We start from the raw sequence: 27,085 nt of genomic DNA, 5'->3' as shown, positions 1-27,085 counted from the left end.
TATTTCCATACAAATAACCCAAAGAAAGTTTAGTATTAGTTGTTTTTTTTGTTTCTTTGTTTTTTTATACTGTAGGTTCTTATTAGTCATCAATTTTATACACATCAGTGTATACATGTCAATCCCAATCGCCCAAATCAGCACACCACCATCCCCACCCCCACCACAGTTTTCCCCCCATCGGTGTCCATACGTTTGTTCTCTACATCTGTGTCTCAACTTCTGCCCTGCAAACCGGTTCATCTGTGCCATTTTTCTAGGTTCCACATACATGCGTTAATATACGATATTTGTTTTTCTCTTTCTGACTTACTTCACTCTGTATGACAGTCTCTAGATCCCTCCACGTCTCAACAAATGACTCAATTTCATTCCTTTTTATGGCTGAGTAATATTCCACTGTATATATGTACCACAACTTCTTTATCCATTCGTCTGTCGCTGGGCATTTAGGTTGCTTCCAAGACCTGGCTATTTTAAATAGTGCTGCAATGAACTTTGGGGTGCATGTGTCTTTTTGAATTACGGTTTTCTCAGGGTATATGCCCAGTGGTGGGATTGCCAGGTCATATGGTAATTCCATTTTTAGTTCTTTAAGGAACCTCCATACTGTTCTCCATAGTGGCTGTATCAATTTACATTCCCACCAACAGTGCAAGAGGGTTCCCTTTTCTCCACACCCTCTCCAGCATTTGTTGTTTGTATATTTTCTGATAATGCCCATTCTAACTGGTGTGAGGTGATACCTCATTGTAGTTTTGATTCGCATTTCTCTATTAATTAGTGATGTTAGCAGCTTTTCATGTGCTTCTTGGCCATCTGTATGTCTTCTTTGGAGAAATGTCTGTTTAGGTCGTCTGCCCATTTTTGGATTGGGTTGTTTTTTTCTTTAATATTGAGCTGCATGAGCTGTTTATATATGTTGGAGATTAATCCTTTGTCCGTTCATTCGTTTGCAAATATTTTCTCCCATTCTGAGGGTTGTCTTTTCGTCTAGTTTATGGTTTCCTTTGCTGTGCAAAAATTTGAAGTTTCATTAGGTTACATTTGTTTATTTTTGTTTTTATTTCCATTACTCTAGGAGGTGGGTCAAAAAAGATCTTGCTGTGATTTATGTCAAAGAATGTTCTTCCTATGTTTTCCTCTAAGAATTTTATAGCGTCTGGTCTTACATTTAGGTCTCAAATCCATTTTGAGTTTATTTTTGTGTATGGTGTTAGGGAGTGTTCTAATTTCATTCTTTTACATGTGGCTGTCCAGTTTTCCCAGCACTACTTATTGAGGAAACTGTCTTTTCTCCATTGTATGTCTTTGCCTCCTTTGTCATGGATTAGTTGACCATAGGTGCGTGGGTTTATCTCTGGGCTTTCTATCTTCTTCCATTGATCTATGTTTCTGTTTTTGTGCCCGTAGCATATTGTCTTGATTACTGTAGCTTTGTAGTGTAGTCTGAAGTCAGGGAGTTTGATTCCTTCAGCTCTGTTTTTTTCTCTCAAGACTGCTTTGGCTATTTGGGGTCTTTTGTGTCTCCATACAAATTTTAAGATGATTTGTTCTACTTCCATAAAAAATGCCCTAGGTAATTTGATAGGGATTGCATTGAATCTGTAGATTGCTTTGGGTAGTATAGTCATTTTCACTATATTGATTCTTCCAATTGAAGAACATGGTATATCTCTCCATCTGATGGTATCATCTTTAATTTCTTTCATCAGTGTCTTATAGTTTTCTGCATACGGGTCTTTTGTCTCCCTAGGTAGGTTTATTCCTAGGTATTTTATTCTTTTTGTTGTAGTGGTAAATGGGAGTATTCCCATAATTTCTGTTTCAGATTTTTTCATCATTAGTGTATAGGAATGCAAGAGATTTCTGTGCATTAATTTTGTACCCTACAACTTTACCAAATTCATTGATTAGCTCTAGTAGTTTTCTGGTGGCATTTTTAGGATTCTCTATGTATAGTATCATGTCATATGCAAACAGTGACAGTTTTACTTCTTCTTTTCCAATTTGTATTCCTTTTATTTATTTTTCTTCTCTGATTGCCATGGGTAGGACTTCCAAAACTATGTTGAATAATAGTGGTGAGAGTGGACATCCTTGTCTCCTTCCTGATCTTAAAGGAAATGCTTTCAGTTTGTCACCATTGAGAATGATGTTTGCTGTGGGTTTGTCATATATGGCCTTTATTATGTTGAGGTAGGTTCCCTCTATGCCCACTTTCTGGAGAGTTTTTCTCATAAATGGGTGTTGAATTTTGTCAAAAGCTTTCTCTGCATCTATTGAGATGATCATATGGTTTTTATTCTTTAATTTGTTAATATGGTGTATCACATTGATTGATTTGCATATATTGAAGAATCCTTGCATCCCTGGGATAAATCCCACTTGATCATGGTGTATGATCCTTTTAATATGTTGTTGGATTCTGTTTGCTAGTATTTTGTTGAGGATTTTTGCATCGATATTCATCAGTGATATTGGTCTGTAATTTTCTTTTTTTGTAGTATCTTGGTCTGGTTTTAGTATCAGGGTGATGGTGGCCTCATAGAATGAGTTTGGGAGTGTTCCCTCCTCTGCAATTTTTTGGAAGAGTTTGAGAAGGGTGGGTGTTAGCTCTTCTCTAAATGTTTGATAGAGTTCACCTGTCAAGCCATCTGCTCCTGGACTTTTATTGTTGGAAGTTTTTTAATCACAGTTTCAATTTCATTACCTATGATTGGTCTGTTCACATTTTCTATTCCTTCCTTGCTCAGTCTTGGAAGGTTATACATTTCTAAGAATTTGTCCATTTTTTTCCATGTTGTCCATTTTTTTGGCATAGAGTTGCTTGTAGTAGTGTCTTAGGATGCTTTGTATTTCTGCGGTGTCTGTGATAACTTCTCCTTTTTCATTTCTAATTTTATTGATTTGAGTCCTCTCCCTCTTTTTCTTGATGAGTCTGGCTGATGGTTTATCAATTTTGTTTATCTTCTCAAAGAACCAGCTTTTACTTTTATTGATCTTTGCTATTGTTTTCTTTGTTTCTATTTCATTTATTTCTGCTCTGATCTTTATGATTTCTTTCCTTCTGCTAACTTTGGGTTTTGTTTGTTCTTCTTTCTCTAGTTCCTTTAGTTGTAACGTTAGATTGTTATTTGAGATTTTTCTTGTTTCTCCAGGTAGGCTTATATAGCTATAAACATCCCTCTTAGAACTGCTTTTGCTGCATCCCATAGGTTTTGGATCGTCGTGTTTTCATTGTCATTTGTCTCTAGGTATTTTTCGATTTCCTCTTTGATTTCTTCAGTGATCTCTTGGTTATTTAGTAACGTATTGTTTAGCCTCCTTATGTTTGTGTTTTTCACATTTTTTTCCCTGTAATTCATTTCTGATCTCATAGCGTTGTGGTCAGAAAAGATGCTTGACATAATTTCAATTTTCTTAAATTTACTGAGGCTTGATTTGTGACCCAAGATGTGGTCTATCCTGGAGAATGTTCCTTGTGCCCTTGAGAAGAAAGTGTAATCTGCTGTTTTTGGATGGAATGTCCTATAAATATCAATTAAATCTATCTGGTCTATTGTGTCATTTAAAGCTTCTGTTTCCTTAGTTATTTTCATTTTGTATGATCTGTCCATTGGTGTAAGTGAGGTGCTAAAGTCCCCCACTATTACTGTGTTACTATCGATTTCCTCTTTTATAGCTGTTAGCAGTTGCCTTATGTATTGAGGTGCTCCTGTGTTGGGTGCATATATATTTATAATTGTTATATCTTCTTGGATTGATCCATTGATCATTATGTAGTGTCCTTCCTTGTCTCTTGTAACATTGTTTATTTTAAAGTCTATTTTATCTGATATGAGTATAGCTACTCCAGCTTTTTTTGATTTCCCTTTGCATGGAATATCTTTTTCCATCCCCTCACTTTCAGTCTGTATGTGTCCCTAGGTCTGAAATGGGTCTCTGGTAGACAGCATATATATGGGTCTTGTTTTTGTATCCATTCAGCAAGCCTGTTGGAGCATTTAATCCATTCACGTTTAAGGTAATTATCGATATGTATTTTCCTATGACCATTTTCTTAATTGTTTTGGGGTTTTTTTTGTACGTCCTTTTCTTCTCTTGTGTTTCGCACTTAGAGAAGTTCCTTTAGTATTTGTTGTACAGCAGGTTTGCTGGTGCTGAATTCTCTTAGCTTTTGCTTGACTGTAAAGCTTTTGATTTCTCCATCTAATCTGAATGAGATCCTTGCTGGGTAGAGTTATCTTGCTTGTAGTTTCTTCCTTTTCATCACTTTAAGTATATCATGCCACTCCCTTCTGGCTTGTAGAGTTTCTGCTGAGAAATCAGCTGTTAACCTTATGTGAGTTCCCTTGTATGTCACTTTTCGTTTTTCCCTTGCTGCTTTCAATAATTTTTCTTTGTCTTTAATTTTTGCCAGTTTGATTACTATGTGTCTCGGCGTGTTTCTCCTTGGGTTTATCCTGTATGGGGATCGCTGTGTTTCTGGACTTATGTGGCTATTCCCTTTCCCACGTTAGGGAAGTTTTCAACTATAATCTCTTCAAATATTTTCTTGGGTCCTTTCTCTCTCTCTTCTCCTTCTGGGACCCCTATAATGTGAATATTGTTGTGTTTAATGTTGTCCCTGAGGTCTCTTAGGCTGTCTTCATTTCTTTTCATTCGTTTTTCTTTATTCTGTTCCACAGCAGTGAATTCCACCATTCTGTCTTCCAGGTCACTTATCCATTCTTCTGCCTCAGTTTTTCTGCTATTGATTCCTTCTAGTGTAGTTTTCATTTCAGTTATTGTATTGTTCATCTCTGTTAGTTTGTTCTTTAATTCTTCTAGGTCTTTGTTAAACATTTCTTGCATTTTCTCAGTCTTTGCCTCCATTGTTTTTCCAAGGTCCTGGATCATCTTCACTATCATTATTCTGAATTCTTTTTCTGGAAGGTTGCCTATCTCCACTTCATTTAGTTGTTTTTCTGGGGTTTTATCTTGTTCCTTTATCTGGTATGTAGCCCTCTGTGTTTTCATCTTGTCTATCTTTCTGTGAATGTAGCTTGTTTCTTTTAATTCCTGACATAGTAACTTAAAGACTTGGTTCTAGGTTTGTTGGTAAACAGTGAAATCTGTTCTGAGCAATTTCTTAAAACTCTGTTTACTTTTTAAAGATTATTTTAAATGTTTCCAATCTACCTTGTGAAACAACTATGTGAAAAATACTCGATGCTTTAAAACTGATTTGCTCCACTTAACATTTACTTGATATAAAATGAGGTACAGGGTTATATTTTAATTTATAGAAAGAATTTCCATAAGGTTGAGACTTTCCATTCCAATTTCATCACTACTAAATAATTCTAACAAAATACTAATAATTCTAATAATCTGCATGGACAGGTAATTATAATTATGTTGACCTCACGTTATCATGATACCGGTGGGCCCAAGTCAACAGTTGCATTGAGTAGCTTGGGCCTTGCCATTTGCTGGCATCCAGAAATTCTGGTAGAATAAATGTGGCTCAGCTAATCACCATCTCTCTGAAGACAGAAGATACTATTCCTTTATATTTGAAGGAGGTGGTGTCCTACTTGTGTTAATACTACTTAGGAAATCACACAAATTTGTAAAACATCAAATGAGATTGTTTTCTCAGAGAGTATATCGTATGGGACACTCCCCAGAAGCTGGAATGATTACTCATTATTTATGTTATAGCTGAACGTGTTCTTATTTTTAAATGTGTGTGTACCCCCCAAAAATCTCCTAATTCTAGTTAAAGTATTTACCTTTTCTAGTTTTCAGGTACTTTCTGAAATGCAGTGGTTAAAATGCACACACACACAGAGTCTTTGTATAGAGGAAAGCCCACTGAGAGTTTGTGTTTAGTGCTTTTGTATCTTTTCTCTGTGTGGCCCCTCATTAGCAGTTTCCAGAAGCTAGTACTCCAACTCCCACTATTTTTCTCTAGGCCTCCAGCTTCCTCCATCCATCTGGCCCCTGAGATTTCCTTATAAGACAGAACTTCCTGCCATTGGGCCTAGAAAAAAAAAAAAGAAATTCCTCCTCACACTTCCAACCCAGACCAACTCTGGGAACCTCCCAGGACCCAGACTCAGTGGGACGACACAGGCAAAGAAGTGATAGGAGGAAAGAAGCTCCTTCTTTCACCAACAGGGAGTGGAGTACTTTCTTCAACTCCCTGAATGTGTTGTGTTGCTTCCTTCAGAATTAAGGAGCTGAAATTCAAGAGGACTTTGTAAAGAAGCTGTCAGTTTCTCTTGGAATTCTGACTTTCCCTTTAGGAAATGCCCCCCGAGATTGGAAGCAACAGAATAAATATATTTCGGTTTGATTGTCTTCAACATGAGAGAAGCTAAGAAGAGAATGATAAGTTTACTCTAGACACTGAGAAGTGTGTTCTGTTCATAAAGAAATAAAATTGCAAGCAAAGGAGAAGTTGTTTGATTTGCTGTTTAAATAAACCTGTCACTACCTGACATTAGTTTGCAAACATTTTTGAGAAATGGATGTTTTTGTCCAGCATCAGTTGAAAGCCCCTGAATGTACAGTTCAAGGGATTGCTGCTCTGAGAGACCTTGCTATTGACCCCTGAGGCAGCTCTGCAGAACCCCAGGGCTCAGTTTGAAAACTGCTCTGTGGAAGGCCAAGAGGGAGAATTCTAAGGTACAAAGGTACCTTTTCTCTAAAATAAAAGTCCTCAAACTTTTTTGAGTTAAGAGTCACCTAGGACTCTTGTTTAAAATGCAGATTCCTGGGCACAATCCCAGAATCCGACACTTAGGAGGTATTGTGTAGGGCCTTGGAATCTGTATTTTGACAAGCATCCTAGATGATTCTGATACCAATATGGATGGATCATAAAAACACAGCTCTACAAACTGCCTGCTGAGGGCCCTTTCAGTGGCTTCATCTTAATCCCACTTGGTCCCAGTTTATTTTAATACTTATTTTATGAGTGTCAAATGCCATTAAAATAGTTTTTTCTTGCCAAGGGAAATAATATCTTAGTTACCTCTTCTGTCATCTCCCAATTTAGTTCTCTGTTTCTATTCCTGGAGTACCCCAAATGTGGCATGGCTCTCAGCCCTCTCTGTTATATCTGCTCCATCTGAGACTCCCATCAGTCTCATCCTTCCTCTCGCCTTTCTTGGTTTTGTTTGTTTGCTTGTTGTTTCTTTTTTTCTTTTTGCGGTACGCGGGCCTCTCACTGTCGTGGCCTCTCCCGTTGTGGAGCACAGGCTCCGGAAGCGCAGGCTCAGGGGCCATGGCTCACGGGCCCAGCCGCTCCGTGGCATGTGGGATCTTCCTGGCCTGGGGCACGAACCCGTGTCCCCTGCATTGGCAGGCAGACTCCCAACCACTGCGCCACCAGGGAAGCCCTGTTGTTTCTTTTTTTAAAGACAGGTCTCTTTAAACTTCGCCTTCCGCAACAAACAAACCCAAAGCAGAAGTTAATTGGTGTTTGTAAGCAAATATAAAACTGACTTCTTGATGTAAATACAGCGAACCAGTAAGCACATATATGCTCCCATGTAGCAAGGTGCTAGGTGTTCTGATAGAAAGACATATAAGAACAAATACAAATAAAATTTGTAAAATAAATAAAGCCCACAATGAGACACCCACTTGAATGATTAATTGAAAAGACAATACCAAGTGTTGACAGAGAGGTAGAGAAACTGGAACCATCATGCACTGCTGGTGGGAATGTAAAATGACACAGCCACTTTGGAAAACAGTTTGGTGACATCTTAAATAGTCAAATATAAACTTATCATATAATCTAGCAGTTCCACTCCTTAGAGTCTACCCAAAAGAAATGAAAATGTATGTTCACACAAAGACTTGTATACGAATGTTCATAGCAGCATTATTCATAAGAGCCACAAACTGGAAACAGTCCTTATGTTCATCACGTTATGCATGGATAAACAAAATACAGTATATCCATACATTGGAATATTATCTAGCAATTAAAAAAATGAAACACTGAAATATGATGAAGTATAGATGAACCTCGAAAACATTATGCTAAGTGAAAAATGCCAGATGCAAAAGGCTATATATTGTATGATTCCATTTATGTGAATCTAGACAAAGCAAATTTGTAGAGACAGAAAGCAGATCTGTGGTGGCCGGGGCCTACAGATGAGAACAAATGGGTATGATGAAACTTTGGGGGCTGATCTAACTGTTCTAAAATTGGATTGTGGTGATAATTGCACAGCTCTATAAATTTACTAAAATCATTTAATCATACATTTATAATGGGGGAATTGTATGGAATATAGATTTATCTCAATAAGGCAGTTAAATATTTTTTCTTAAAGCGTATACCACAATTAAATAATTGAAAGTTCTTTTCTATGCAAAAGAAATAGAAAGGCACTATATATAGTTCAGGTGTGGCCTGCAGACCCCTGGAGTTTCCTGAAATATTCTCAGGGAGTCTTCAAAGTCATTTTCCTAATAATAAAGAAGCTATTTGCCTTTTTGAAGGCAAATAGCTGTTGACATTTGTACTGATGGTGCAAAAGCAATGGTGGGTAAAACTGCCTGTGCCTTAGCACAAATCCAGGCATTGGCACCACACCTTATTAGTAGTCATAGTAGTACTATTATTAGTAGTACTAATAGTAGTTATTAGTAGTCACCACCACCAAGCATAGTGGAAGAATATATTCTCTTTTCACTTAAGAATGCCCTTGATGGGGACTTCCCTGGTGGCGCAGTGGTTAAGAATCCACCTGCCAATGCAGGGGACACGGGTTCAATCCCTGGTCCAGGAAGATCCCACATGCCACGGAGCAACTAAGCCCGTGTGCCACAACTACTGAGCTTGTGCTCTCCACCCCGCAAGCCACAGCTACTGAGGCCCATGCACCACAACTACTGAGCCTGCGCTCTAGAGCCTGCGAGCCACAACTACTGAAGCCCACATGCCCTAGAGTCCGTGCTCCGCAACAAGAGAAGCCACCGCAATGAGAAGCCCGCTCGCCACAACTAAAGAAAGCCTGTGGGCAGCAACGAAGACCCAACACAACCATAAATAAATAAAATTGATTCTGAAAAAAAAGAATGCCCTTAATGAAGCAGTAGAAATTATTGAAGTTTTTAACTCTTAGATCTTAGATGCATATCTTTTTATTTTTTAATAAGATCTTTATCTCAAGGGAAAGCACTTCTGCAATTGATTGAGTTGCAAGCTGAACTTGCAGATGTTTTTTTGTGGGACACCATCTCTACTGTAGAAAAATAGTGCCTGGCAGACAAATTATGGATATTCAGACTTGGGTATTTGGCAAACAGTTTCTCAAAAATGACCAAATAGAGCCCGTTACTCCAAAGAAAACAATCGTCAGTGTTTGTTGCTGGTCATAAAATTCGAATATTAAACCAAAATTAGAATTTTGGAAAACTTGTATCCACCACGATGAGCTTGACACCTTTTGTCAAGACTTTTCTCATGAGGGACTTCCCTGGTGGTCCAGTGGTTAAGACTCTCCACTTCCAATGCAGGCGGCGCAAGTTCGATCCCTGGTTGGGGAACTAAGATACCGCATGCTGCGCAGCGCAGCCAAAAATTAAAATTAAAATTAAAAAAAGGAAAGATTTTTCTCATGAGATTGATGCTGATTTTAACAAATGTGATTTTTTCATATTGTGTAATGAAATGTATCAAAATTTGCAGAATATAGGTAAGAGGTCTTGATACTAAAAACTTTGAGGCCTACTGGCCTAGTGGCTAATAGCATGAACTCTGGGGCCATTCTGCATGGATTCAAATCCCAACGCTATTACTTATTACTTGTAGAATCCCAGTAAGTGTTTCACCTCTCCATGGCTCAGCTTCCTCATTTATAAAATGGGGAAAATAATGATACCTATCTCAGAGAGGTATGTGGGCATAAAAGTAAATTAATATATATATACTTGTGAACATTAAAATGAGTTGATGTATGCAACCAGTTAGAATAACATGTGGTGAGTTGTTACTGATCTTGATGAGTGGTAATTTGTAAAAACAAATACATTATAAGTACAAAATAGATAGAAATCTCCATGTAATTATATATATATTTGTAACCAAGAAATCCCCAGCTGCTTCCTCCCCATCCCCCATGCCCTCACCCCCCATCTCTGCCTCACCTTGGGTACTCTCACTTCCTGGAAGGGCACATCTGTGCCTGATGTCCTAAAGTGTCCTTGCCATCTATTGAGATGTCCTAAAGTGTCCTCCCCATCTATTGAGTCTCTGTTTGGGGCAGTTCCTTCTTTTTTTGGCAACCACACAATGTGTTTTTAAGGAAGATTTGGTGAGACAGTATAGTTATGAAGGGTACAGTTTAACAAATTGAATAGAAACAGAATATAATTATATGTCTTTGCATTCTTAGAATTAGAAGTCTCTTTCCTGCCTTAGCAATGTTTAAAATTATGATGCATCATTTAAGTTCAAAGAGTTTAGCAAATTATGTGAATAGAGAAAAAGTATAAGGTTCTGTCACATCAAATACATCCATTTTCAGTGCTTAATCCAAGCACACATAAAGTTTAAGGGAGAAAATGACTCATTTGGAGGGAACCTACATCTTCAGCCCTGCAGAGAGACTACAGTTGAGCTATTTTTATCTATGTTTAGAAAAGTTAATTATGTGCTGACATCATTTATTTGTTCTACCAGTATTCGATGAGTGACTCCCATGGAGTGCCAGGCCCCTAGCCAGGCACTGTTGTCCCAGTTGTAAAGAAGGGATGTGGGTCCCGCCCTCCTGGACTTAGTGCATTGAAGTTTTCTAATTGTTCTCCCACCTTCTTTGTAAAAAAATAAGGTGGTTCATCTGTTGTTCACTGACTACATCAGCAGAGAGAACAGTATATATTTTATACTTTTTAAATGTTCATGAAAACATTCTCGAGTTTAGTGTGAGGTAAAGAAGGTAAGCTAGACTGCAAAAGAACGGTAATGATTGTTTCTTCTCCTGGAAGATCACAAACAAAATTACCGTCTATTTTGGAGGACTGACGTTATACAGATATGCTCATGTTTGATGGTAAATAGCAAACAACCAGGCATGTAAGTCGTTGCAGTTTTCACTGATTTACGTGGCTTCTGCTATCCTAGGAGAAATAATGAGCTCTTGAAAGAGCTCATTTGGGGATCATCTGTTTATGTGCCATCCCACATCACTCTGCCTGTGGTGAGAATGGTGGGTCGGCCCACAGGACTTTTTATTCCTTGCCCCTACCTACCCCAGGTCTTTAATTATTGCCACACCTCAGGTTGCTTGAGTGTATATAGTCACCTGTTAAGTAGGTTTAGAATAGTCCTTCCTTTCATTTTCGGGGGTATATTTAGAGAGCAAATTTTAGAGCACCTTAGATATTTTTTTAAAGATAATGGAAAAACACAAAGCAGTAGTAGTATTGAGACAGTGTGCTTACTGATATACTTGTATTTTAAGATTTGAGAGTATTTCTTTCCTATGCGGCTGGTTTACTGGGAATAAGAAATCAGATCAGGCTAAAAGCCAAAGAAGTATTTCTGGAATACAGGCTAGTATTGAGTTTCATTAATTTAATTAAATTCAATCTCAATATTCATTATACATGGAAAATATTGGCTATTTTTAGTCATGTTCTTGTCCCTGTCACTGCTAGGGCCTTATGCAAACTTTATGTGTCAGTAACTGCAGTTGTCTTTCACAAATAAAATGCACAAAGTCACTTAACCTGGGCAAGCAAACAATGGCTGTGGTTGTACTACCGCTGTTCTTTTTCACTAGAATCTTCTGTTCTTTGATTCTCTTACTGTTTTCAGTAACTCCACCTAAAAATCAAATATTACTCACACGTTATTTTCTAAAAGGAGCCATAGCTCTTATAAAAGTTAATTCCTCTTTTCATGACAACGTTCCCTGTTAAAATATTTGGCAGTTCTACTTATACTGTGTGACATCTTTGTAAGGACTTTTGCCCTCCCCAACCTCAGAGGCTCCCAAACAAACCTAACGTTTTGTTGATGAAAATTTATGCTCTTGTTTAATTGCTGATTCTCATCTTGTCTTTTACATGTGTGTTTATGTGTTTCAGGAAAAAAGTGCCAGTTCAAATGTAAGACTTAAAACTAATAAAGAGATTCCGGGATTAGTTCATCAACCCAGAGCAAAGTAAGTTCTAGTTCCTATTTTCCTATATTGTTTTTAAAGCTAAAGATGTTTTTAGAGTGAGCTCCATTTTGCTTGCCATGTAACCAAGACTTATGATAAAGCCTCAGTAATTGAGACAGTGTGATTTAGTCTCATGGAACAAAATAGAGAGACCCAAAACAGACCCACAATATATGACAGAGCTGACACTTCACATCAGTTAGAAGAAAATGAAGGGGAATATCTTTATAACCGTGGGGTAGGGAAAAACTTTGAATAAGTCACAAAGGATGCAGATCTTAAGAAAAATGATTAATTTTTGTGACTACATTAAAATTAAGAACTTCTCTTTATCAAAATATACTGTAGGAGAGTAAAAGGCCACAAAATGATGGAATATATTTACAATTTGTATAATTAACAATACTCGGGTTTCCAGAATGTATCAAGTAATTCTATGAATCCGTAAGTAAAAGACAGAACTCATAGAAAAGCAGGCTAAAGACGTAAACAACCACTTGACTGAAGAGGAAACATGAATAGCTAATGCATATGAAAAAATACCATTTCACACCACAAGATTGGCAAAAATTTAGAAGGCTAATGATACTAAAATGTTTACCAGAATGTAGGGATATAAACTGGTACAATTACTTTGGAAAACAACTCCACTCTCAGGTGTATACCCTAGAGAAACTCTTGTGCATGTGTGCCAGCAGGCATATTTTGAAATGTCCATAGCAGCACTGTTTACATGAGCTCTTAAAGCTCTTGAAGATATGGGACTTTCCTGGCAGTCAGTGGTTAAGACTCCACGCTTCCACTGCACAGGGCATGGGTTCCATCCCTGGTCGGGGAACTAAGATACTGTGTGCCTCGTGGCGGTGACATGGCCAAAAAAAAAAAAAAAAAGCTCTTGGAAATAAAACCCAAATGTCCATCAGACATGTAGTGGATAACAAAACTGTGGTATATTCTTATGATGGGAATGCTACATATCAGTGAAAATGAATGACCAATAGCAACCCAGATCAAGATAGAGGAATCTCATGAAATGTAAGGTTGTACCAGTAAGGTAAGTGGTAGTACCTGCCTATGTACAGTTTCATGCATATAAAGTGCAAAAACAGGCAGAGCTAAGCCATATATTATATATATGTACATGGTAAAACAATAAAGGCAAGCAAAGAAATGAAGAGGCATTAAATTCAGAATAGTGGTTCTTTCTACTGGATAGAAGACAGTGGGACCAGAGGTTCTATCTCTTAATCCGAGTGGTGGTTACATGCGTGTTCCTTTAATTATTATTATTTGAAAATGTACAAATAACATTATATGTTTCCTTTTCTATGTGTTAAGTATTTCACAGTTAAAATGCTAAAGAGAATAATGAGTAGTTTCTATATTGTTCTAAAACTGAGTCTACCTTGGTGATAAAATGCACTTGTGTGACTTTGAAGCTACCTGCCCTTTCTTCAAAGAAGCTGTAATCCCAGAGGCTGCAAACCTCTCTTGTGTTGTTCTGCCTAAATATGAACAAATTCCCTAAGGGTGCTGATCACACAGGTACAACTGACACAGTCACCACCATCCCCAAATAATTTTAACTATGACATATATGTAAATCAATATCATAAGTGGAAAATGTTGTGTTCTCTGGTTCTTTCCAGGAGATTGAGACAAAAATAACATAATCACTTTAACCTGGCTGAGTGTCTGGAACTGCTGCAGCCATGGCTACTGTGATATGGTGGTTAGGACTCTTCAAGGGGTGGTGAATGAGCTCAGGGATTGAATTTTTTACTTCCAAAGAAAACTGGACATTTTGAAATCCATTTATCATTTACAGTGTCAGTATAATGGGACAACCGATTTTTTTCACCCTCAGGTAAATGTCATGCTATAATCACAACCTACCTAATCCACTTCACTTGTAATCACTTTTATCTACACTAATTTTATCTGCCTCTGAGGACAACAGATACCTGATAACACTACCAAATCATCTTTTCATCCAAGCCATTAGATATATGCTCCTTTTAAATGCTTCTAGAAAAAGACTCTATTGAGAATTTCTTTTTTCCTTTAAAACAAATACTTATTTAACTTTGGCACATTGAAATAGCATGCTTTGCAGACACGCATGTGCTGAAGCTTTCAGAGAAGTTGATTAAATTGGCTCGTGTGTTTACATTAAAATTATGAAGAAAATCCCCTGTTCTTCACACAGCATAATGCTCGTGTGTGTGTGTGTGTGTGTGTGTGTGTGTGTGTGTGTGTATTTTAAACTGTGAGTCAGATCATTGGGTTTCTGGAATTCAACTAAGAAATATTTCTGGAGGGCTAAGAGAAGGATTTTACTTTTTCTACTCGTTGACATAATATAGGTTCCAGGAAATTATTCTTCATTATGCAGCTGTATAAAATAAGATGAGGCTTTTTCCCCATGGGTGGAAGGACAATCCCATACCTGATAATGGCAGATTTATTAATAATGAAGGCAGATAATGCTCACATCTTCATTTGATGCACCACGTAGACCACATTCTTACTGACTTTGTAATCTCAGGCCAGTGACCTTATATCTGTGAGCTTCAGTTTTCTCCAAGAAAAATGGAGGTGAAAAATCCTGTCTTATAGGGCTGGGGCTTAAATGAAATAATGTACACCCGGTTCTTATCACAGTGTCTGACACTTGGTAAGAACACCTTAACAATCAGAAACAACCCAAATGCCCTTTGACAGGTAATTGGATAGATGAACTACACTGTATTCACACAGTGGGATATTAGCAGTTAAAACGAATGCACTGCAGCAATGCACAACGCAGGATGGACCCTAGCAATATAGCACTAGAACAAAGAGTAAGTCCTGCCACATTACACAGAGCATAATGCACTCTATAAAGTTAAAAACAACTAAAATAAATCATCTGCTTTTTAAGCACATAGAGAGAGAGAGTAAAGCTATGTAAAAGGAAAGCAGGGGCATGATAGTTCCCTTGAGTTGGGAGAAACACACAAGGGTGGGACGTAAGTAACCTCTAGGTTCTTGTTAAGATTGCAGCTTTGTAGAGGGAACTTAACCTCAACATAATAAAGGCCATATATGACAAACCCACAGCCAACATCGTTCTCAATGGTGAAAAACTGAAACCATTTCCTCTAAGATCAGGAACAAGACAAGGTTGCCCACTCTCACCACTATTATTCAACATAGTTTTGGAAGTTTTAGCCACAGCAATCAGAGAAGAAAAAGAAATAAAAGGAATCCAAATTGGAAAAGAAGAAGTAAAGCTGTCACTGTTTACTGATGACATGGTACTATACATAGAGAATCCTAAAGATGCTACAAGAAAACTACTAGAGCTAATCAATGAATTTGGTAAAGTAGTAGGATACAAAATTAATGCACAGAAATCTCTTGCATTCCTATACACTAATGATGAAAACTCTGAAAGAGAAATTAAGGAAACACTCCTATTTACCATTGCAACAAAAAGAATAAAATACCTAGGAATAAACCTAAGGAGACAAAAGACCTGTATGCAGAAAATTATAAGACATTGATGAAAGAAGTTAAAGATGATATAAACAGATGGAGAGATATACCATGTTCTTGGATTGGAAGAATCAACTTTGTGAAAATGACTACACTACCCAAAGCAATCGACAGATTCAGTGCAATCCCTATCAAACTACCAATGGCATTTTTCACAGAACTAGAACAAAATATTTCACAATTTGTATGGAAACACAAAAGACTCCGAATAGCCAAAGTAATCTTGAGAAAGAAAAACGGAGCTGGAGGAATCAGGCTCCCAGACTTCAGACTATACTACAAAGCTACATTAATCAAGACACTATGGTACTGGCACAAAAACAGAAATATAGATCAATGGAACAGGATAGAAAGCCCAGAGATAAACCAACACACATATGGTCACCTTATTTTTGATAAAGGAGGCAAGAATTTACAATGGAGAAAAGACAGCCTCTTCAATAAGTGGTGCTGGGAAAACTGGATAGCTACATGTAAAAGAATGAAATTAGAACACCTCCTAGCATCATACACAATAATAAGCTCAAAATGGATTAAAGACCTAAATGTAAGGCCAGAAACTATCAAACTCTTAGAGGAAAACATAGGCAGAACACTCTATGACATAAACCACAGCAAGATCCTTTTTCACCCACCTCCTAGAGAAATGGAAATAAAAACAAAAATAAACAAATGGGACCTAATGAAACTTCAAAGCTTTTGAACAGCAAAGGAAAACATAAACAAGACCAAAAGACAACCCTCAGAATGGGAGAAAGTATTTTCAAATGAAGCAACTGACAAAGGATTAATCTCCAAAATATACAAGCAGCTCATGCAGCTCAATATCAAAAAAAACAAACAACCCAATCCAAAAATGGTCAGAAGACCTAAACAGACATTTCTCCAAAGAAGATATACAGATTGCCAACAGACATATGAAAGAATGCTCAACATCACTAATCATTAGAGAAATGCAAATCAAAACTACAATGAGTTATCACCTCACACCAGTCAGCATGGCCATCATCAAAAAATCTACAAACAATAAATGCTGGAGAGGGTGTGGAGAAAAGGGAACCCTCTTGCACTGTTGGTGGGAATGTAAATTGATACAGCCACTATGGAGAACAGTATGGAGGTTCCTTAAAAAACTTAAAATAGAATTACCATACGACCCAGCAATCCCACTACTGGACATATACCCTGAAAAAAACATAATTCAAGAAGAGTCATGTACCACAATGTTCGTTGCAGTTCTATTTACAATAGCCAGGACATGGAAGCAACGTAAATGCCCATCGACAGATGAATGGATAAAGAAGGTGTGGCATATATATACAATAGAATATTACTCAGCCATAAAAAGAAACGGAATTGAGTTATTTGCAGTGAGGTGGATGGACCTGAGTCTGTCATACAGAGTGAACTAAGTCAGAAAGAGAAAAACAAATACCGTATGCTAACACATATATATGGAATCTAAAAAAAAAGGTCATGAAGAACCTAGGGGCAAGACGGGAATAAAGACGCAGACCTACTAGAGAATGGAGTTGAGGACACGGGGAGGGGGAAGGGTAAACTGGGACAAAGTGAGAGAGTGCCATGGACTTATATATTACTACCAAATGCAAAATAGATAGCTAGTGGGAAGCAGCCGCATAGCACAGGGAGATCAGCTCAGTGCTGTGTGACCACCTAGAGGGGTGGGATAGGGAGGGTGGGAGGGAGACGCAAGAGGGAGGAGATATGGGAACATATGTATATGTATAGCTGATTCACTTTGTTTAAAGCAGAAACTAACACACCATTGTAAAGCAATTATACTCCAATAAAGATGTTAAAAAATAAAAATCGCAGCTTTGGATTTTTGTTTTGGTTTCATGGGTGCTTATTATACTATTATTTTAAAAAATAACTCAATAAAAGTGAGCCATGAACTACTAGCCAGGGTGTGTCCTGCTGTGAGGATTAGGATTACCCCACTCCCCTGAGGTGCAATTGAAAAGTAGTAATGATGATCATGAAGAAATAACTGTGGGGCTTCCCTGGTGGCGCAGTGGTTGAGAGTCCGCCTGCCGATGCAGGGGACGCAGGTTCGTGCCCCGGTCCGGGAGGATCCCACATGCCGCGGAGCGGCTGGGCCCGTGAGCCATGGCCGCTGAGCCTGCGCATCCGGAGCCTGTGCTCCACAACGTGAGAGGCCACAACAGTGAGAGGCCCGCGTACCGCAAAAAGAAAAAAAAAGAAAAAAAAAGAAATAACTGTGTTTAGGCTAAGATTTGTCAGGAGTAATGGAATTTCATTTTTGCAGGTGAAGTGTTTGGGAATTAAGACCTTGCCTTCTTATACTTTCGCAGCTTAGGTGTTTATTGTTTGGAAGCTTGTTTTTTTAAGTCACTTAAAATGGGAGCCATGTATCTTTCAGCTCTAGAGCTCATTTTGTCCACCTTTCCTTCGTTTGATTACTTGTCATTAAGATTCCATAGCATCATCACCCTAGTCTCAGGAAACTGACAAGTCACAGAAAGAAGAGCCTCTGATGGCAGGGTTAACTCACAAGAGCTTTGCTGGGACCCCTGGGAGCCACAAGAATGCTCCAGGGTATAAATGGAGTATAATCTATAAAAATTTTGAGTCACTGTGTTGTACACCCGGAACTAATATAATATTGCAAGTCAACTATACCTCAATAAAAAAGAAATGTTCCAGGGGAGCGTTGTGCTTTCCAAGGTGGAATTTTAGTAATTACAGAGAAATAGGAATAGCCGAAATTGTTAAGCTGTAGTAGTTAAATCCCAACATACAGGCTTTTAGAAAAGATTTTTAGATCTAATTAATCTTAGCGTCAAGTATTCATACTTTTTTTTTCTTTTTTTTTTTTTTTTGCGGTACGCGGGCCTCTCACTGTTGTGGCCTCTCACGTTGTGGAGCACAGGCTCCGGATGCGCAGGCTCAGCGGCCATGGCTCACGGGCCCAGCCGCTCCGCGGCATGTGGGATCCTCCCGGACCGGGGCACGAACCCGTGTCCCCTGCATCGGCAGGCGGACTCTCAACCACCGCGCCACCAGGGAAGCCCTTAGTATTCATACTTTATAAACTAAATGAGAAACAATCCAATTATCCCATCCTAAATCTTGAAGAAAGACAGTAAAGCCAGCCCAGCATGCTTTTCCATCTCCTCCCCTCACTCAACAATCATCAACTTGTCCATCAGAAGGGGTTTAAGAATCAAGTTGTTACCTAGGGACTGTTTCTCACAGTGCGATGTGTACCCTGGTAGGTAAGAACTATTATTAATGCCACTGTGTTGATAGTTTCCACGTGAGAGGAGGGCATCCCTGTTTACCTAGGCGGGAGTCAGTCGATAGAGGGTAATTTACTTCATCAGGGTGAAAGTTCTGTCTCTGTCCCTATGGAAGAGATTTAGGGCTTCTCTCTGAAAGGAGCGCATGAAGAACAGCAGAGTAAGCCTCACGCTGTCTGGTTACACCATCTCTAAGACAACACACAGGTAACGAGGATCTCCGTGGTGGGCGTTTGCTCCACCTGGCAGGGTCTGCTGCACCTCCAGGGATAACAGTTTATCTGAAAGAGCTCAGTTAGTGCATCGGGATTTGAGAATACATAAGTCACCCTTCCATTCAAGACCCTTTCCCTCCAGTCCGTGAATCCTCTCTGCTCTCCTTACCTTCTTAGTTTTGTCCTCACCAACCACGTCCATCTCATTAAGTATGGTGTTAAATAGCAAAGAACAGGGAAACACGCAGGGCGAGGGCTACTCAGACATGCCTCCTCACTTACTCTCACCTTCCAGTGGATCTCAGTTCCAAAGAGGTGCATTTGCTGTCACCAGTACAGGAGATATTCAGGTCAAGTTCTCGGCCCGTTTGCTGCCAGCCCACACCTATACAGTCAGCTGAATACCATGCTGACAGCCTGTGTAAAATACACATTTTAATATAATAACTAGGATATATTTTCTTGTTATGGTTCCACACAGGGTTGAAATATGCCATGTACTGCTTGCCTGTGCTTTTTGTTTTAAGTACAAGGCAAAAATTGGGCACACACCTCCGAGTAGCACCACTATAAATAACGTGTACGTTGAAAGGAAATTGCGTTCCTTAAATCATAGGAACTGATAGACTGTTATGAAACACGTTTGCAGGGTTACTGTAATGACGTTTATCCTTAGTGTGACTTCAGAGTACTTCAGTGGAAAAGTCTGCAAGAAATAAATGACTGCCCCGAAGTTTAGGGACTCAGCATTTTTCATCTGAGGGAGCTAGGTTTAAGAAAACACTGAAATACGCACTTACCTACTCTGTTTTTCAGCATGCACATCTCTGAAAGCCAGCAAGAATTCTTCAGAATGCTGGATGAAAAAATTGAAAAGGTAAGAAGTAAAATTACATGTTTCAAGGGAAATATTGCCTCATGAGTTAGAGAAACGGTATTCTGGTTTCTGTTACAAAGCTTTTCTTACAAGGGGATGGTTAGAGTTAACACAAAGGTCCACACATCACAGCGTGGCTAGGAGAATATTTAATGTATAACAGAGCTTCCCAGGATCCTGGGCTACCGTTGATCTTTCATTAAAGTGTGGAAAGTCAGGTAGATACTGGTAAGAGCCTTTGCCTAGAAACAGAGCGTTGCTATCTATGACTGTGTATTGTCTGCACCTGATGCCCTGCTCGGACCTCAGACTGCAAGCAGGGAGGTCCTTAGTACCTGTCTTCTACATACCCAGTGTTGCTCTGAGTTATTGACAAATGTTGCAAACATGTTGCAGTCAATACCTTACCTCAGGGAAGTGGCCATGAGACAGGTAATATTTGCATTTTACAGATAAGGAAATTGAGGCTCATGCTTGAGTAACTTACCCAGGTTTGCAAGGCTAATAGCGGTCGTGTTGGAATTCCAGCCCACGTCTGTCTGACTCCAAAGCAGAGTCTCCAGGTTGCTTCTCTAAAAGTGTGTGGTTTTTACAGTGACAGTAAGACACAAAGTTGATTCATGTGGAAATTTAACCCATACTTATGATCTCAGAGTGCCATATGAGAATTAACTGAATGAAGGGTTCAATATGGTAATCATTAAAGGCTTACGTGCTTAGAGAGTTTAAATTTATCACTGCAGGGAGTGAATTTTAAATACTAAAGTTATACATCTGAGAATTATAATTTGAAAACCTTATTCTGAAGAAGAGTTAAATTCTAAATTCAGAACATATCACGACTATGGTTAAGGCATCACGGGCCAATTTTACCTTTGAAATGTTTTCCATTTTAATTTTTACTTCTTTTTTTACTTTTTGTGGCCCTTGAGCATTTCTTCATGAATTCCTAGGCTATGTATATATCAGTCAATGGAAGATAGTGAAGGAGGTCTTAAATTCATCCGTACTTCAGTAACAGACTCCTCTCTGAGGTGGACCTCTCCTGAAAGAATCATTATATAATCTTCTAATGCACCATTAAAAGACCAGCATCTATTACCGATGTGAAAAATAGAAATGGGTAATGAACTAAAGTAATAGTTTAATCTATAGTGTTCCTTGGCTATGCTTACATTCTCATTTGAGTATATATATATATTATTATTTTTTTTTTTTTTACTTTTAGTGAAATTTGAGCTTATGCATGACTTTTTAGATTGAAAACATCATCTAGGAATAATTACCAGGTTTCACATATTGGTTCAAAAGCTGTTCAACTTGCCAGTAACATTTTGTTTTCAGTAAAGAGAAGCATAAAAAGCAATATTTTGTTCCTACTGTAATGGTGAAGATCTTTTCTTTCTCTGGATTATTTCTCCTCCACTAGCTTTTTGGCAATAAAAATATTTGCTTAGTAGTCAGAGGTAGTCTGTAAAAATTGAGACCTGAATTGTAAGTTATCTTTTTAAACAACATTTACAGACCCTGACAAGGTGTTTTAAGTGATCTAATCTCTTTCTGGTGTGTTTCCATGATTGAAATTCTACCTCTTTGTTACTCAAAACTGAAATTCATTGTTCCCATCTGGAATTCTACTTCCCTTCTTACTTTGCATCCAGGATGTAGACTGTGATGTGTTTAGCACAACAAAAGCAAAGTTTATAACTTGATCATTTATTGGATGGAACTTTCCTTGGACAAAGGAGCATTTGTAGATTCAGGATACAGTGTTCCCACTATATATTGAATACATTTATATTCAAAAATGAGCTGTTATATAATCTGTGATACGTGCCCAGTTACAAATTTCTAAGGGAATTTTGTATCTTCTCTGAACCAAACTTTCCTATTTCTGCTCTCTTACCTAAAGTTCATCCTTCTGAATTTTGTGAATATGCTATCCTATGTCTCATCTAAACATTAAGCCTCCCCAAATTGAAATGTTCCTTTTTAATATATGTGTTCAGCTTAGTATAGCCTTCACCATAGTTTATATAACCAAAATTGGAAGTTGGATTCTTATGAATCATTTTCCTGACTTTTTACCATTGCTAAATATTTCTTTGGTCCAACTAATATTTAGACAACCATAAATGCAATTCACATCTGTTCTTTAGGTTATATAGGATTGATTTTAAAAAACTAAACTCAGAGCTTCGTGGTGCAAATTGGAGTCATTCTGAGAGGCCTTGAGTTTTGAGATATAATCTTTCTCAGAAGTATCCAGGAATAGTAAGAAGCAAAATTGAGTGAATCTGTAGAGATTTAAACCTGCCGTTCCTTGATTCATCCTTTGTATTTATTGAATGTCTACGGGGCATAGTTTGATTTACCTTTCAACTCTCCTCTCCATACTAAGAGAAATCTCTGTTCTGTCTCTCTCAAGATATATGCAAACGTACCATTAGTATAAGGAAACAAGGACTGCTAGGTGGTTTAATACTTACAGTGAAACTTAATGTGGACTACTCTAAATCAAAAATGATCATGGTGCCGAGCTGCAGTTTACTTTTGCACCACAGCTGGGCAAGCAGTTTTCTAAGAAGTTACTGGTGTCGAAGAAAAGCAAGGAGCAAAAATGCATTAACAAAGTATTTAGCACTTTTGATGCTAAATTATTTAGCATCGTTTAATTATTTAGCATACCAGGTTATGCTGTGACTCAGGATAGAAAAACAGATAGGAACTAAGGGATACAGAATAAGTAGGAAAGAGTCCCTTGACTTGAGGAGCTCAGTTTTAAATGCAGATTTCTTTGAAAAGGTCATTATTTTACCAATGGAGGAGTCCTTCTTCCATCACCCCTTACACCATTATCACCGTGAGTCAGGTCCTCCTGTATTGAACGTAGGTGTTTCAGGGGTCAAGTGCTGAAACTTGAGGTCCGTGAACCAGGCAGTTGGGACATCCTTGGACACTTGACACCATTTCACTATGCTGGCGTGAAGAAAGCCAGGACACTGAGCTGCATCTGGAGATGACCACGAGAGAGATTTTTGTCAGGAGAGCAGTGAGAGTTCAAAAGAGCATTGTAAGCTCTGATCTACTTTTGCTTTTCCTTTTGGAGAGTAAAAAAATGCTGTGAAACAATGGGAGCACCTCATTTATCTTTACCTCATTATTTTTCACTTGGATACCTAACCATTATTCCATTACAATCTGTAGTTGTTGTCCCTGACAGTTCACAGGCTCCTGAACTTTATGTGAAGTGGTGACATTTGCCTAATTTTACAGCTTAAAGAAAATGACAGTTTACTGTAGAGCAAGATAATGATTTTAAACTCTCGTCTTTCACTGTATTTAGAGGAGAAAGAAGAGATCTAGATGATTAAAACTTGGCCCTGTGGAGGAGTTTCTGAATACCATACCAAAGACAGATCACATCAGATTTTAAGATATGCTTTCTACGGTATATTTGTTTACTTGTAAGAAGCAGAAAAAGTAAATACATTTTTTAAGTATCTGCATTAATACTGTCTTTCCCAGGCAAACGCAGGGATTTATATTTTGCTTTAGGAAGATGTAAGAACAGCTGACAACTGAGAAGTCTTTTGCTCTCTCAGAGAGAGCCCTGAATGTTAAATAAAGAATGTCTCAGTGCAATGCCAGTTGCATCTGGTTAGTTTTCCTTGTGAAAAGCATCTTAAGCTCTGTTGGGTCATGGGCATTTTTTTGGAATGTTGTAAAAGTTAGAAAGACTCTCCCTATAAAACTGCACATGATATCATATACACAAAATTCTTAAGTAAAATTTTAGAGTTTTTTAACTGTCTGGAGCCTGTCCTTGGGCCCCAGGCAAAGAACCTGTGCATTTCACTTATGGGCTTTGCTCAGATCCAGGGCCCAACTATACCCATGAGCACCCACGAGTCTCGTCAGGGTCTGATCTTATCCATATGTATCTCTGACTGTAAAGAAAATTAGGAAACTAAGCACAGGTAACTCCAAGAAAACCCATTCTCCTTCCTTTCATCGCTCCCTTCTCCTCTTTGAGAATAGCTCATAGTACTTCACCCCCCGAGGGTGAGCCATCAGCGTGCCACCATGCCTCGCATATTCCTGTACGATTTTGAGACTCTGCCTCTGCTGACTGGAATTATTCAATGTGACCTTTTGAGGAAATGTCTTAGAAAGAGCAGCGGATGGATTTAAAATCAGCTGATTTTAAAATATGTTTATCTATAGACCTTTTACATCTGTTGAAAAATCATTTACACTTAGAAAATGTTTGGGTTCCTGAAGTGGCCTGATTTCCTTGGCCCCAGAACTAACCTAGTTGGTGAGAAACATGGTAAGTCTGCATTTATAAATTTATTTCAAGGGCTCCTTTTCTTAATATTATGTCAGATCAGTCTGAACTACGCTATGAATCAGTGTGTCAGAGATCCGAAGGTGTTTGCTTTTCATCTGGTAAAGAGAGTGACTTGTGTGTAATTATGAGCCATGATTTTTGGCTCTATATATAAACTCTTCCTGAAGAAGACTGTTTAACTGCAGAGCTGCTATAGAATCGAATATAATATTTGGCACCTGCGTTGATGATAGGTTTTACTTTCTGGTGGTGCGTTTACAGGTCTCCTCAGTGCCGCTAGTGATGAGAAACATGGGACTGTTGTATCAGATCCTGAAGAATGTCACCCGGCCTGCTCCATGTGTACAGAGGAAGTCATAGCATGTCCCTCCCACTAGCTTGTCAATTTCCGTAACAACCAGGGCCTTCAGCACTCTGGCAGAGAGATGCTCTTGCTGGCATATGTGTTTTGGAACTGGGCTGGGCTGCCGTTATTCCATTAAACAGCTCCTTGCTCCATGGGAAACACAGCAGGGCCTTAATTTTGCTAATAACCAAACCCTGCTTTGTGTCTCCTTCTCCTTCATCCCCCTGTCTTGCCTGCTGTCTCTCCTGTACGTACCTTTCCTCATTCGCTGGTCAAAGTAAAGCTGTAATTACAAGGGTAAGGCTGTGACTCAGCCCTGTTTTGTTTCTCTCCCTACCGCATAGCTTTATGCAGGTGACTTCTTAATAGTTACTATGATAACATTGGTGCAGGAGCCACTGGCGAAGTGCGTGCACACCGTGGACTTTGAGGATCCTAGCGTTCCCCAGCATTCCATGTAGCTACTAGTCATAGGTCATGCAGCCAAGGAAAATAAAGGAGGCAGCAAGCCTAGAAGAATGCAACACACCCAGTCTCTGCTCACTTTCTTTTTTCTGGAGGGCTTGATTTTCAGAGAATTCTTGAGGTTCTATCAGCCTGGTGCCTTAGGGAGTAGCAAAGGAGAAGAGTCCAGGTTCCAGAACAGTGGAGTACATGAATACAAATAAAAACCATGCCATTTTTATGAATGCAGTGAGGCTGACAGTGCTCTGAACTCAACAGCAACCTGGGGCACAATCGGTGAATGGTGTCATTTTGCCATGGGTGTAGTACTTGGGCAAAAGAAGGTGGCCCAGGGTACCGCTCAGAGCAGAGAGACAGTGATGCTGGCTTGTGTCGTTTTTTTGTCTTGTTCCCATTCGGTTTCTCCTTCCCGTCCTCTTCCTGGGCTATCTGTTTCCCCTCCTCCCCATGGCCTTTCCACTTTTTGCGCTTAGCATCCAGGGGCATTGTTTTAGCCCTACAGAGGGCCCTTGGGGACAGAGGGTGCCAGCCTCTGTCACTGCTGATTTATTATTTAAGAATCTCTAAAAGAACTCGAAGTATTACATAGACGGTTCCCTAAGGATAAAAATTGGGTCTCTTTGTTTGCCTAGAACCTAGCACAGGGCCTGGGACAGAACAGAGGCTTAATAAATTTGTTGAATGAGTGAATAGGGCAAATAAGACCACTGGGCTTAGCAGAAGCAGAAGCACACGAAGGAAGGAGGTGTGATGGGGCAGACTCCTGTAGCAGAGGGCTCAGCGTGAATAGGAGGGGCTCTTAACAGTTAGGAACCCCAGGGCAGGTATGTAGTAGGTACAGTGCCAAGAAACAGAACTGAGAAAAGTCAAGAAAAGAGGCAGCACGGAGCAAGTGAAAGAGCCTGTGCTTCAAACCCCAGGCAAATCCGAAGACCCACTTCAGTAGTAGCTGTGTGACCTCAGGCCAATTGTTTAACCTTTCTGATCCTCAGTTTCCTCACCAAAAAATTTGGATAGTAATACTGACTTGTCCGGGAAATTAAAGAAAATTCATGTAGAGTCTATAGCGGAGTGTTTGATGTGTTGTATGTGCTCTGTGATTGGTAGCTTTTATTTTGGTTGAAGTTGCCTGTATCCACATCATAAAGGCCATTTGTAGAGGAAGGATTTGGGGGAGGTGGTGACTGAAACTGAACATGCAGACCTTATCAGATTGAACCTTGCTTGAGCAAGTGCCTTCCTGTGGTATAGATGTCTCCTTGTAGACAGAGAATTAGAACAGGATATTTTCCGGTGTACTGGCCCACCTCCCTCCTGTGTGGTATAAACATGTTAAGGAATTAGATTCGTGTGAACATTTATAGAGCCATTAAATTACCTGTGCCAGCTTTTGAGCTGATTACAGAATGAGTCTGTGAGTCAGTGGCCCGGGTACAGCTGAATCCCTATCTGTATTTTTGCTGTTTGGAGGGCTCATTCTTTTTTAATTCTTGTGGGTTGCTTAAAACCTGCTTTTGCAAATATTCATTAATACTAGTCTTAAAATGTTTATAACAACAACACAAAGTTAGGAAAGGGGATCCCTAACAAGATCATTAAAGCAATAAGACTAACTTCTTTGATTCATTTAACAAGCTTATCTGGAATGTGTTCTCTGGACGCAGAGATGAGCCAGGGCCATGGAGCTGCACCGTAAGGAATTAGGAAATTGGGTCCTTGCCTTTAGGGAGCTTCTAATCTAGCAGCATAAAGTTTTCAGTTGGGAGGAACTTCAGAGAGTATCTTATCTGATTTACCCGCAACTTTCCAAACTCCC

General features: G+C 38.9%; 1 protein-coding gene across 4 annotated transcripts in view; it reads left to right on the top strand.

Moving 5' to 3' along the window:
* Positions 1-27,085, top strand: part of CUNH1orf21 (chromosome unknown C1orf21 homolog) — a 227,089-nt gene that overhangs the window by 186,208 nt on the left and 13,796 nt on the right. For all 4 annotated transcript variants that reach the window (XM_029227464.1, XM_029227466.1, XM_029227468.1 and 1 more), the window contains 2 exons: positions 12,109-12,185; positions 20,044-20,104. In XM_029227464.1, coding sequence (XP_029083297.1) covers positions 12,109-12,185; positions 20,044-20,104 — 138 coding nt within the window. The remainder of the gene's footprint in view (positions 1-12,108; positions 12,186-20,043; positions 20,105-27,085) is intronic.

Source organism: Monodon monoceros, unplaced genomic scaffold (assembly GCF_005190385.1).
Source record: "Monodon monoceros isolate NGI ecotype Baffin Bay Population unplaced genomic scaffold, NGI_Narwhal_1 Super_Scaffold_18, whole genome shotgun sequence".
In the NCBI taxonomy this organism is placed as follows: domain Eukaryota; kingdom Metazoa; phylum Chordata; class Mammalia; order Artiodactyla; family Monodontidae; genus Monodon; species Monodon monoceros.
Note: the sequence above shows the minus strand (reverse complement) of the source record. Positions and strands in the feature narration are given on the sequence as shown.